General features: G+C 39.4%; 1 protein-coding gene across 2 annotated transcripts in view; it reads left to right on the top strand.

Annotated features, from left to right (window-relative positions):
- Positions 1-1,977: 1,977 nt before the first annotated feature.
- LOC111155318 (solute carrier family 30 member 5) overlaps positions 1,978-12,925 on the top strand; it is a 39,313-nt gene continuing 28,365 nt past the window's right edge. For both annotated transcript variants that reach the window (XM_022515462.1, XM_022515461.1), the window contains exons 1-3: positions 1,978-2,273; positions 11,056-11,178; positions 12,332-12,398. In XM_022515462.1, the coding sequence (XP_022371170.1) occupies positions 2,182-2,273; positions 11,056-11,178; positions 12,332-12,398 (282 nt within the window). In that variant the 5' untranslated portion in view covers positions 1,978-2,181. The remainder of the gene's footprint in view (positions 2,274-11,055; positions 11,179-12,331; positions 12,399-12,925) is intronic.

The raw sequence follows: 12,925 nt of genomic DNA on the forward strand, positions 1-12,925 counted from the left end.
GGTAAAATTTGAATTGATTGAAGAAATACTGAAAAGGTAGAAAATGACATGACTTGGTGATGGGGAGATGTATAAGATGATAGCTAAGCTTTTGGTTTGCTAATCTGAACAAATAGCACCATCCAACAAGGTAGGAATCATTAAAAGAGAATTAGGTTTAACTGGCTTTTAAACATAAAGAATTTGAGCTTCCTTTGAGACAACAAAATGTGGAGTTCTGGAAACCAAAGAAAGGGAAGGAGAGAGAGGGGCTCCTGGATGGCTCAGTTGGTTAGGTGTCCAACTCTTGACTTCTGCTCAGGTCATAACCTTGGGGTCATGGGATGAAGTCCAGTGTTGGGTTTTGCACTGAGTGGGGAGTCTGCTTGAGATTCTTCCTCTCCCTCAACCCTTCTTGCACTGTCTCGAAGAGGAAGAAGAAGGAGGAGGAGGAGGAGAAGAAGAGGAAGAAGCAGAAGAAGAAGGAGAAGGAGAAGAAGAGGAAGAAGCAGAAGGAGAAGGAGAAGAAGAAGAAGAATGAAGTTCAACTATGTTGAAAGCTTTAGAGAGTGAGGTAGTAGTATATGGCTGAAAAATATCCATGAAGGAACTGCTTCAGAGGATTGATAGATGGAAAAGCCAAGGCTGGAATGGGTTGAGAAGCGAGTAGGCAGAAAGAAAATAGAGGCTCTTCTCCTCCCACTACAAAAAACAACAACAACAAAACATTGTAGGAAATGTACTTATATTGGCCTAAAAGAAAATGAAATAATTCTAACCAAATCAGAAATATCAAGTGAGTTCAAGCTCCACTTGGAGTGAAGTTAATTTAAATTCATATGTGTCATGATACTTAGTCTTCTGGGCTCCAAAAGAATGGAACATGCTCTAGAAAACAAAATATACAATAGTTACTCATTTCCACTGCCATTCTGATTGGAAAATAGGAATTCTACAAAAAAAAATTAGTACAAAAAAGTCACTCGGAGTCCTTTAGCCTTCAAAGGTCATGCCTTCCTCTGTGTTCGACACATAGGATGTGTTGTCCCACAATACTTTTCTCCCACATCCAAAACCTTATCCAAATTTCAGATCACAGTCTGTCAGAGAGTCATACCACACCTTACTTGGAAAACCTTAGCATTTGTGCCTTTAACCTGTAATTTTGCCAACCAGGCCTTGCTCTCAAATTAATAAATATTTTCACAATAGATTATGAAGCCTCAGCAGGCACGGGCAGTGATTTCTCAATCTTTTATATGTTACTAAGACTTTTTATGTATATTAAAATTAAGTAGAATATTGTAAACTGCTCCAAACTCCATTTCTATCTCCCAGTCCTCAATTTCTCTATGAGTAATAATAACTAACATTCATTGATTACTATGTACAATTCACTATTCTAGACATTTTCCACGTAACACAAATAATCCAACAACTCTGTAATATAAATATTTCTATTCCTATTTTACAAATTTAAAAATTGAGGTACAGAAAGGCCAGTGAACAATTAAGTGGCAGAGTTGGGATTCACACAAATACAGTAAAAAGAGCCCACGTTCCTAAATTTTTACCAACAGAAAAATAACCCTAGTAAGGCCTGGTCCTACCTGGACAAGTTTTACTGACGTACCAGGGTTAAGTAGCATAGTTTAGCAGCAGGATTTCATAAAAGATATTCTAGTCCATTCAATCACACGTTTTCCATTTTCTTGCCCTCTTCCGCGGTGCTACAAGAACCCGCTGTTTTCCTGACGGCCCAGAGGTGGCGCTGCAGGGACAGGTAAGGGCAGAGGCAGAGTGGATGGGAGGGGCTGATCCGGAGCGAGGGTACGATCTGTCCCCCGGCGGTAGGCGGAACCTAAAGAAGGGCAAAGGAAAGCGAGTGTTCCGTTGTGCGCAGGCGCAAGGCTGGGCACACCCCCAGGAGTGAGGGCTGCTGGGCCCGATGACGTGGCCTGGCAACGTCCGCTCCGGTGCGCCTCCAGGGAACCCGGCGCTGCTGGAACTGCCCGCGGCCTAGTCCTGACGCGCGTTTGCTTGTGAGCCAGAGCTGGGGACAGCGGCGGCGGCGGTGGTCGGGGACACGACGGGGCCGCTGCCATGGGGGAGTGACGCGCCTGCGCCCGCTGTTCCGCGGCAGCGGCGAGACATGAGGAAACCCCGCGGCGGGGTCAGCGGCGGCGGCTCCTGAGCCCCGGAATGGAGGAGAAATTCGGCGGGGAGGTGCTAGCCGGCCCCGGCGGCGGCGGCGGCGGCGGCGGCCTTGGGCCGGTGGACGTGCCCAGCGCTCGGTAAGAGACGGACGCGGCTCGCGCCTCCGGAGCGCCACTCTCCCGCGCCTGCGTTCGCTGGCTCGCTCACTCGCGCACCCGGACGCGCGGGCACCCGCGTCCCTCCCGTCCCGCTGACAGCGCGGAACGCCCTCAGCCCAGCACGCGTCCCACAGGGGTCCGTCCCGTCCCAGCGCTACCCGCGCCTGCGGCTTTCATTGGCTCCCCCGTTGCCCGCTGCAGAATGAACGCTCTAAAGCCTAGGGAGGTTCTGCTTGAGTTTCTGGTTTCCGAGGCACTCCGTTAATCTTCCCTCTGCCAGCCGGTTCACGGGAGGGGTTTTTCTGGTCTGTGACAACCCTTTCCGTTGGCTCTTTCTCCCTGAAATAGTAGTTTAGTGACTAGTTAACCTTTCTGACGTCTCCCTGCGTAAGTTAGGGGAAGGTGTCACCATCTTCAGGCGAAGAAACCAAAGTACAAACGGATGAACTTCGACATTCACCTTAACCCCGCGCATCAAAAATTCAGCCCGTCATCTAGCTTTCTTTTCGTTGGCTTCTTTTATTTTATTATTAAATGAGAAATGTGTGCTCATTGTTAAAAAAACAAACAAACGCAAACGCTACAAAAATTCGTAGAATAAAAAGCGAAAATTCCTTTCTACCGCTGCCTCCTTCGTATGTTCCCACAAACCTCCCAGAGGTAAGTACAGTAAACACTTTCGAGCGTGTCCTTGATCTGTCTTAAGTTCTGAGATAGTGTCAAAGAGGCATAAAATACTGCCCAACGGTGTTGTTGGAATTTGGTATTCATTGACTTCATTTTTAATGAGGTTCAGTTTTTTTCGTTCTTCAATACTTTTTTTCAGATTTAAAGTTTGTTTTGATAAATTCTTTGGAACTGTAGAAATAGCATTGCTAATATAATTTTTTTTTAGTGAAAAAGAACATTTAAAATGCTGGGACAGGGGCGCCTGGGTGGCTCAGTGGGTTAAAGCCTCTGCCTTTGGCTCAGGTCATGATCCCAGGGTCCTGGGATCGAGCCCCGCATCAGGCTTTCTGCTCCTTGGGGAGCCTGCTTTCTCCTCTCTTTCTGCCTGCCTCTCTGCCTACTTGTGATCTCTGTCAAATAAATAAATAAAATCTTTTAAAAAATAAAAATAAAAAATGCTGGGACAGAAGTTAGGTCAACTGCATTTTTGTAGTTTAAGTTTAATTTTCTAATCTCTTATAAATAACAGCATATCAGATACTATTTACTGAGGTATGACAAGTAAATGCAGTAGGCGACTCCTCTAGATTTTGGTAGCAGAGGGGGGGAATGCTGTAAAGGACAGTAATAGGTCTGTTAACAAAACTGGTCAAGTATCATACCCATGGTAAATTTTCTGAGGTTGATAACTTTTCTGATTTTATAAGAAAATGTACATATTCTTAGGAAATCAAGTATTTAGAAGTACGATGTAAGTAACTTATTTTTAGTTGAGAGGGAGAAAAGCCTATATTTAGAGAGATAATAAGGCAAATGAGACATGTAACAATGAGGGAATCCAGGTAAAGGGCATACTATTCTTGCCACTTTTCTGTAAACTGGAAATTATGTTTAAACAAATAGTTTAAAGTTACTGTTTATTCAAGAGATTATTGTCTTAGGTAGATGTGGCGAAGAGTCTTTTGCTGTCCTGTTGTATTGCTTAGCAGAACTGCCCTCCTATTGTAGCTCGTTGCAGAATCGAATTCAACTCAGGAGTGGTGAATTTCTAGTAGATTACAAATTGCAAGAATTTTCCTTTGTGTAGACTAATAATCAAATACTAGTTAAAATCTGCAACAAAAACTAGTTTAAAAATCCTTTAATTGTGGATATTTTTGTGCCTGAATTCACCAAAAAAGAATTGTTTCAAATGTTTCTATCTGGCTTCTGTAAGACCTCTTTGCAGGAAAGAGGGTGACAGTCAACATTTGTTGAACACCTGTGTTAGATTTGCTTTGAGTGTAGCATCTCACTTAATACTTACAACAGTGTTGTAGACTACCTAACACAGCCTTGTTTCACAGATCAAGAAACTGAGACATAGGGACGCCTGGGTGGCTCAGTTGGTTAAGCAGCTGCCTTCGGCTCAGGTCATGATCCCGGCGTCCTGGGATTGAGTCCCACATCGGGCTCCTTGCTCGGCAGGGAGCCTGCTTCTCCCTCTGCGTCTGCCTGCCATTCTGTCTGCCTGTGCTCGCTCGCTCTCTCTCCCTCTCTGACAAATAAATAAAATCTAAAAAACAAAACAAAAAAAAAGAAACTGAGACATAGAAAAAAGTTTATTTTCCCAACTAGTAAGTTAGAGTCTGTTATCCTAAACCCCATTCATTTCACACACTGTGTTTTGTTTGCTGGAGAACCATGAACTGCTGCAGTGGGCAAAGCTAAGAAGCACATTTAAACCCAAACCGAAATTTCAGTAATTTCAGGTTTAGAGAACCAGAGATTTTTGTACTCTTTCACATAAAAGACCAATGATAACGTTTGATGAAACTAGTTGATGGCAAATAATGATTTATCAGTTGGGTAGGTGGAATGTATCTCCCTGAGTCCCCCAGAGTCAGTGAGTGACTCAAGGGCCACTGCCCCTGTTGAAGAGTGTTTCTCTCCTAAACACCTTCCCCCATCTTTTCCTCTTAGTAAATGAAGCTGTTCACTGTTTTCCTGCACAATATGAACTGCAGATATCTACTTACTAGTATGTGCTTATTTAGCCTTATCTAGTGTTTCATCTGTAGCCCAAGAGGAAGACCTCACTAATGAGGCTTTAAAAATCAGAGAGTCCAGAGATTCCTGGATGGCTCAGTCCGTTAAGCAAGTCTGCCTTCAACTAGGTCCTGTTCTCAGGGTCTTGGGATTGAGCCCCGAAACAGGCTCCCTTCTCAGCAGAGAGCCTGCTTCTCCCTCTTCCACTGTTGCTCCCCGTGCTTGTCCTTTCTCTCTCTCTTTCAGTGTCTCTCTCTCAAATAAGTAAAATCTTTTTTAAAAAACTTAATGTTTTAGGGGCACCTGGGTGGATCCGTGGGTTAAAGCCTCTGCCTTCGGCTCAGGTCATGATCCCAGAGTCCTGGGATCCGAGCCCCACATGGGGCTCTCTGCTCACCAGGGAACCTGCTTCCCCCTCTCTCTCTGCCTGCCTCTCTGCCTACTTGTGATCTCTTTCTGTCAAATAAATAAATAAAATCTTTTTAAAAATTAATGTTTTATAAATAAATTTAAAAAATCAGAGTCCAACTTTTAACTAAATGTTAAAATAATTTTCCTGATTTAATAATGGTAGCAAACATCTGGAACATATAGTACATGAAAAGTCATATAACTATCAACATATGTATATGATTGTAAATATGTGAATATATGAAATATGCATATTTCATACATGAAGATGCAAGGGAAAAGGTTTGAAAGGATGACCACTTGGTCACCTGTAAGGAGAATATTAGGAATGATTTTATCTACAACTTTAATAACAAGCAGCTACTCAGAAATTATTTTATAATCTTTATATTTTAAAAATTAAAAAAGGAATAAAGAAAATTGGCATCAGATCATAATGGTAATGTTATCAAGAAGTATTTTACTTAGGGGCACCTGGGTGGCACAGTCAGTTGAACGACCAGCTCTTGGTTTCAGATCAGGTAGTGATCTCAGGGTCATGAGATCACTCAGCATTTCGGGCTCCAGGTTCAGTGTGGTGTCTGAGAGTCTCTCTCCCTCTGCTGCTCCCACTCATGCTCTTTCTCTCTAAAATAAATAAATCTTTTTTTTTTTTAAGTATTTTACTCAAATTAATGTTCCTTATTACTAAATCTTGCCTTTGAAGTGCCAAATTTTTAAAGTTTAATTAATACTTCAAACAGAAATTACTTAGAAATTGGGCACCTGGGTGGCTCAGTCAGTTAAGCGTCTGCCTTTGGCTCTGGTCATGATTCCAGGTGGGATTGAACCCCACTCCCCTCCCTCATGTTCCTGCCTCAGCAGGGAGCCTGCTTCTGCATGTGCACTTGCATCCAGGCTCTCTCTCTGTCAAATAAATAAATAAAATCTTTTTTAAAAAAAAGAATTTCACATGTCCTATCTTTTTAAAACAAGTATATTAAATATAATTTACCTTTTCCTTGATGATCTCTGGTCATTCTGACCATCTGGTTAACTGACCTTACATACAGTCATTCATTCAAAGGCTTGTTCCTAGTACTAGTATTTTGCATATGCTGCTCTCTGCTCCGCTTTCTTGTTTTATAATTCCTGCTTGGTCTTTATTTTTATTTTTTTAAGTATACTCCACACCCAGCATGGAGCCCAATGCTTGACTTGAACTCATGACACTGAGGTTGAGACCTGAGCTGAGATCAAGTGTCAGATACTTAACCAACTGGGCCACCCAGGTACTCCAAATTCCTACGTAGTCTTTAATATACACTGAGACATCCCGAACTCTAAAGATGGACCTTTGCTTACCAAGTTAGAGTTAGTTAGTTACCAAGTTAGAGTTGCTTCCAGTATTCTTTTAAAACTGTATTACATATTAGGTCACATAAATACTTGTTTGGTTGCCTGTCTTCCTTAGGCCTCAGACTCCTTGCGGACTGGGTCTGTATTACACATTAAGTGTCGCAGATAGCTCCTAGAAATATGTTTAGTTATCAGTAACCTAATGAAGAGAACTTTAAACAAATAAGGAGATATTCTCACAGAAATGAAACCAGATGTTGTAGGTATTTGGTCAGCACCTAAGTGATACCATCTAGGACCCAGTTTTACTCTCTGCCATCCTAAGCGTATTGGCTTTCATATTCAGGCTTGTTATGAGATGGATAAGTCTTTTAGATAATGTTAACATTTTGATAACATTTTTTACATAAAGGTCCTCCCTTGAAGGCAGAAAGAAGGCAAGTGTTTCCAACTGCATCTTCTCTTTTGATCAGGAAGAGGGAAGGCTATGCTTGAAGCCACCGTGTCAGTCTTCCCTTAGGTCTCATTGGCCATGTATAGCATTTGGCATATAGTAAGTGTGCAAAGAATATTTGAAGAGTGGCTGTATAGCCCCATGGAGAATATACAAGGCTCTTTGCTGACATTGAGAATTCCTGGACTGCTGTGATTTTTTAATGTACTTCTGTTTTTCCTGGTCTTTGTTTTTTCCCTCCCGATCTTGACATTATTGTTCTTTGTGTCCTTGCTTCTATCCTGCTGCCTTATTATTACACCTAATTAAAAGCTTAAGGAGTAAAGCCCCTGCGGTTTGAGTGTTGCTATTTGATTTCATTCTTTTCTTTCATTCTGAGTCTGTAGCTCAGTTGCTGTTAGTTCAGATTGCCAGAAGCTTGATTGCCACTTAATGTACTGTATAATTGCATTATATATGTTACTGTATGAGATATCACCATATCACAAAGTATAGTTGTAGAATTAACATTCTTTTTTTTTTTTTTTTAATAAACATTTGCTGAGCACATATAATGCTGGTCCCTGTGTTAGGAACTAATAAACAATAGATTTCTAGCTCAACTTTTATTTTCATTGGCTAATTTTGAATTGCTACGCTGACCAGAATATTTAATTAGTATTAATATAGTTAATATACTCAGTGTACCGAAGTCTAGCTTAAATGGTCCAAAATATAAATAAATCTTAGGTTTTAATATGCTTTTTTGTCTTCCATATTTAAAGATGATTTTACTGTTAGCGCAGACCACCATGAATGTATAATTGAGAACAGTTTAAAATATAGGAACCCTCAAAGCCTTTGGATGAACTTTAATTTTCTGTGTGACATATTACATGATCTTAGGGTTGTTGAGAACTGCCCCATGTCAGGCTCCATGCTCAGTAGGGAGCCTGCTTACGATTCTCTCTCTGCCCCTACCCTGGCTTATGTGTTCTCTCTCTCTCTTAAAAAAAAAAAAAAAAAATGCTTGGGCACCTGGCTGGCTTAGTCTGTAGAGCATGTGACTCTTGATCTCCAAATGGTAAGTTCAAGCCCCACCTTGGGCATGGAGCCTACTTAAAATTTAAAAAAAAAAAAAAAAAAAATACTTGAGAGCCATGGGTTAGGCTCTAGCTAACTCTGTGGGCTTTAATTTCCCAATCTATAACATCAAAGGCAGTGAGCTAGAAAATCCCTAAGGTGTTTCTTAGCTCTCAAATGTTAGCATTCAGTTTTTTCTTGCATATGTACATTTACCATCACACCTGGACAGTTGCTAGAGACTTGGTAGATTTCCCTTGTTTTACTGTGTTTTTAGCCAGTCTGCAGAGAGTCCAAAAACAAAATACACTTGATTTTTTGTTGCTGTTATAGCCATAACTTTAAATTTATTATTTTTTGCAATACTCCTTTTTTCATTGAGATAAAATTTACCTATAATAAAATGCATAGACTTTAAAGGTACAAGTTTGCATTTTCCACAAATGTGTATACCTATGTAACTTTCAGCATAATCAAGCTATAGAACAATTTTTTTTAAAGATTTATGTATTTAGAGAGAGCGAGCATGCTCAGGGGTGGGGCATAGAGGGAGAGAAAGAATCTTGAGCCTACTGCCTGCTGAGCACGGAGCCTGACGCCTAACATAGGCTTCATCCCATGACCCTAATATCATGACCCCAGCCAAAATCAAGTCGGGCACTTAAACAACTGACCCACTCAGGTGCCCCAAGCTATAAAACATTTTTGTCATCCCAGAAAATATGCTTGATCTTTGAAACATATTTGAATGTTCAACAAATGAGTTAAATAGGAATTTCTTTAAGGTGCTTTAGGATGTGACGTACACATTATTCCACAATAACGTTTTTATTAGCTTTTGGGTGATTAATTATCACATAGTTAAAATCCCCAGACTACACTATAAAACGCCCCCCAGATCGTGTTCATAATAAGAAAAAGCACTTTGGTCAAATCTTTTTTTTAATTTACTATGATATTATCTGGACTAAAACAGAAAATGAGCCATCTTAGATGGTAAAGATACTGAGATTCATTCTTTGAAGAACTGAAATTTATTTTAATAATTGCATCAAAATCTTCCTAAAATATATTTTTTGTGCCTTCTTAAATTACTGTATGTTTAATATAGTTTAGCTCTTGTTAATTCAGTGCCATCTTACTGGGTTATACATACTTATCAGTTTTTATATTATACCTTGATATCCCCATTGTATCCCAAATTATTTTAACTTTGTTTGAACGACTTCGATTTCTTTTAAACTTCTGGGTTTGTTTTTGTATTTTTTCTCCCACTGATAGAGACTTCTTATCCCTGTCAGTATGCCAGACGTGGACATCCTTCACACATCGTGTTTTGTTTTGTTTTCCTTTACACCTCCTTTTTAATATAGTAACACCTGTTTGATGTAAACTTAAGTCATGTACTTGAGTAGCTTGCACAAGATGTCCTATTAGGGTGAGGGAAAAAATACTAAGAATTTCACCACTTTTTATCTCATTCTTTTAAATTTCTAATTTGTGTATGTTTTATAATGTATATAACGTCAGTACAGCAATACACTTTTACAACATACAGATAAGTAGTGGGTTTCATGTGCAAATTTTTTTTTTTTTACTGCTAGAGAGTATATGATCAAAGACTACTACTACTACTACTAGGCTAGAAGACTGAAGTAATTTCTTCCCTAATTTCAGTTTCTTTTTCAGGAGCTCTTTTTTCTTCCTTTTTATGACAGCCTAATTTTTTCATGCATTCGGTATTCTTATGTCTGAGAGAATGTTATTTATAGTTCTTTTTGTTTTCTGCTGCTGTTACCTATGATCCCTTTATCTTTTAGGTTTGTTGTTGACTTTGATTGGTCCCTCCTAAGCTTATCTTAAAAGAGGCTTAAAAGGGGCTTAAAAGATTGATTATCCATGTTTGCCATTCATATTTGAGGGAGCCCTAAAAAGCTAATTAGAACACCTGTGTGGGGCTTGTCCCTAGTGTATCCCTAAGAGGGTTCTGCTGAGAGATTGTAGCCTGGCTGTTAGAATATTAGAGGTAAAAGACGAAAAAGAGGTGGGGTGGAGTTAAGAAGGAAAGTTCCTTTTAATTTCAGGAATCTGAAGCACCTCACTCCTCATCTCTGCTTTGCCTTATGTCTAGACCTCTCCAGAGACTAAGCCTCATGTGTCCTGTCATGATTGAGGAGAGCTAGTTGCCTGGCTGTGATGGGTAGGAATGTGGGGATCCAGCTACCTGGAGGACTTATTGATGCTGCTTCTCTTTTCAGCTCCCCAGGCCTTTCTGAAGTGCTTCAGATTCCTGAGCTTTTACACAGCTCTGTAGGGCAGGTTGCTTAACTTTTCAACCATGACTCTCACTGCACTCACATAGCAAAGCAGAGGAGGGGCAAACCTAAGGCATTTACCTTTCCTCTGTTACTTCTTACATTGTGCTCTTCTAGTTTCATCGCAGATAGAGTTTGGTGTCTCTTTTTATTCTCTTTGTTTGAAGTAACTGTTAAGTTTTAAAAAGCAGATTACAAAGTAATATGGACAACTCAATTAGCCAAGAACATATTTATTTTTAGTTTGGCCCCTTTTTTTGTTTTTTTAGCAGATTGTATCTGTTAAAAAAGAATCTGGAAGTGTATGTACCAAGATATTAATAGTTGTTATGTGGATGGGGAGTTGTTTGGTTTTTTGTTTGTTTCATTTATTTTAATGAGTATCTGTGGTTTTTATAATGATCCCTAGTGTATAATAAAAAAAATTACAGAGTTCCTTGTGATTTTAATGATACTGAAACTTGTTTCTGCTTTTCCTTTTCAGATTAACAAAATATATTGTGTTACTATGTTTCACGAAATTTTTGAAGGCTGTGGGACTTTTTGAATCATACGATCTCCTAAAAGCAGTTCACATTGTTCAGTTCATTTTTATATTAAAACTTGGGTGAGTGTCTGTAGTTCTTTTTTCCTTAATGGTTTATTTATTTGAAACTCTTGTTTTAACTGATTATCTCTAGGAAATTTTAGATAAAATATTTTGTGCTATTTATTCCTCCTTACACATTTATGATTAAGTTTTCAAAAAAATAAAATACCTAAGGTTAGAGGTACAAAGAGAATGACTCTTTTTTTTTTTTTGAAGACTGTTATACTATAATAGCTTCCCAAAACTCGACTTGTGCTATAGTTTGTGTTAAAGAGGTTTTTGCACGTTTCTTTCAATGTTCAGCTTAATAGAGGATTGCTGAATTTTCATGTCTGTTTCAGCATTCAGTCTATGCAGGATCTCACATCAGTTAGCCTCTGAAGAGCTCCACTGTACACCCCTGAGAGAATAAGAGTGAAAAGGGCAGATAATTTCTTGGTATTTTCATAAAAATGGTTTTGACCCCACAGGCTTCCGAAGAGTCTCCAGGCCCTAGGAATTCCCAGACCATACCACTGGTGTAGGTCAGCCTTCCAGCAGGCATAGAATGTAACCTGAGACTTGTTCTGGCACAGATGTTCCTTATTTTCTAAGTTTAACTATGCTGGGCTTTGTTCACAATATGCTCCCTTCACAGTACAGGCTCCTCATATAAAATAAATTTTACATTATTCCACACATAGTAAGAAATTCTTTCTGAATAAAGTTTCTTCGGACCTTGAGCTTGATAGTGACCACTCTGTGAATGAAAATCCATTAAGACTAGAGGAAATTAATTTTAGTAATTATGGAAAGTGACCATTTTGGGAATTTGAAAGGTGAGGCCATTCTTCATTTCTGTTATTTCTAGACTGTTACTAAGTTTTGGAGAAGATGGGTTGGGTTTTTTTGTTTTGTTTTGTTTTGTTTTTTCGTATTTCAAAGCATGAAAAAATATCGAGACTCCTTTTGTGGCTGGTGAACTGATTCTGAAGGCAATTACAAAATAAGAGTTCCCCAGATATTGCAGTGGAAGCCTTAGTAGAATAAATATTGTTCTCCAGTATAATTTTTTTAGAGGGTAACATACCTTTCAAGTTGTAGTATGTTTATTTAAAGTGAGAATCTTTACTTAACATCGTACTTTATATATAAGATAAATATTAATATATTAATGTTTCCTTATTCGCAGTACTGCATTTTTTATGGTTTTGTTTCAAAAGCCATTTTCTTCTGGAAAAAGTATTAGCAAACACCAGGTGAGTTTTTGCCACAGTCCTTTTTTCCTAGCACCTTCCTAGTCATTGGGCCAGAAGAAATGCTCTTTCGTTGATCAGATTCATTTAAATCATTTTATTTAAATGATTTAAGTACACAGCAGAACATTTCCAGAGTTAAGTTGCTCTTGACTTGCCTTTTAGTATCAAGTCTTCAAGAGTAAACTGTAAAATATTAAGATAACAGAATATTTAAAAATGGAGAAGAGAGTAGAAAAATTTTAAGGTATAAAGTAATTTTTTTTTAAATGCAAGACTCTATTCTAAAGATTTCTAAATGATACTTGGAGACATGGCCCAAAGCCTAGGACATATGTCATTAGGAGGCAGATAAACCATAGAGGTTAATAATGAAGCCTCTGGGGACGCCTGGGTGGCTCAGTTGGTTAAGCGGCTGCCTTCGGCTCAGGTCATGATCCCAGCGTCCTGGGATGAGTCCCACATCGGGCTCCTTGCTCGGCAGGGAGCCTGCTTCTCCCTCTGCCTCTGCCTACCACAGGCAGACAGAG

The sequence above is a fragment of the Enhydra lutris genome, unplaced genomic scaffold (genome assembly GCF_002288905.1).
Source record: "Enhydra lutris kenyoni isolate GAN:26980312 unplaced genomic scaffold, ASM228890v2 scaffoldscaffold40, whole genome shotgun sequence".
In the NCBI taxonomy this organism is placed as follows: Eukaryota; Metazoa; Chordata; class Mammalia; order Carnivora; family Mustelidae; genus Enhydra; species Enhydra lutris.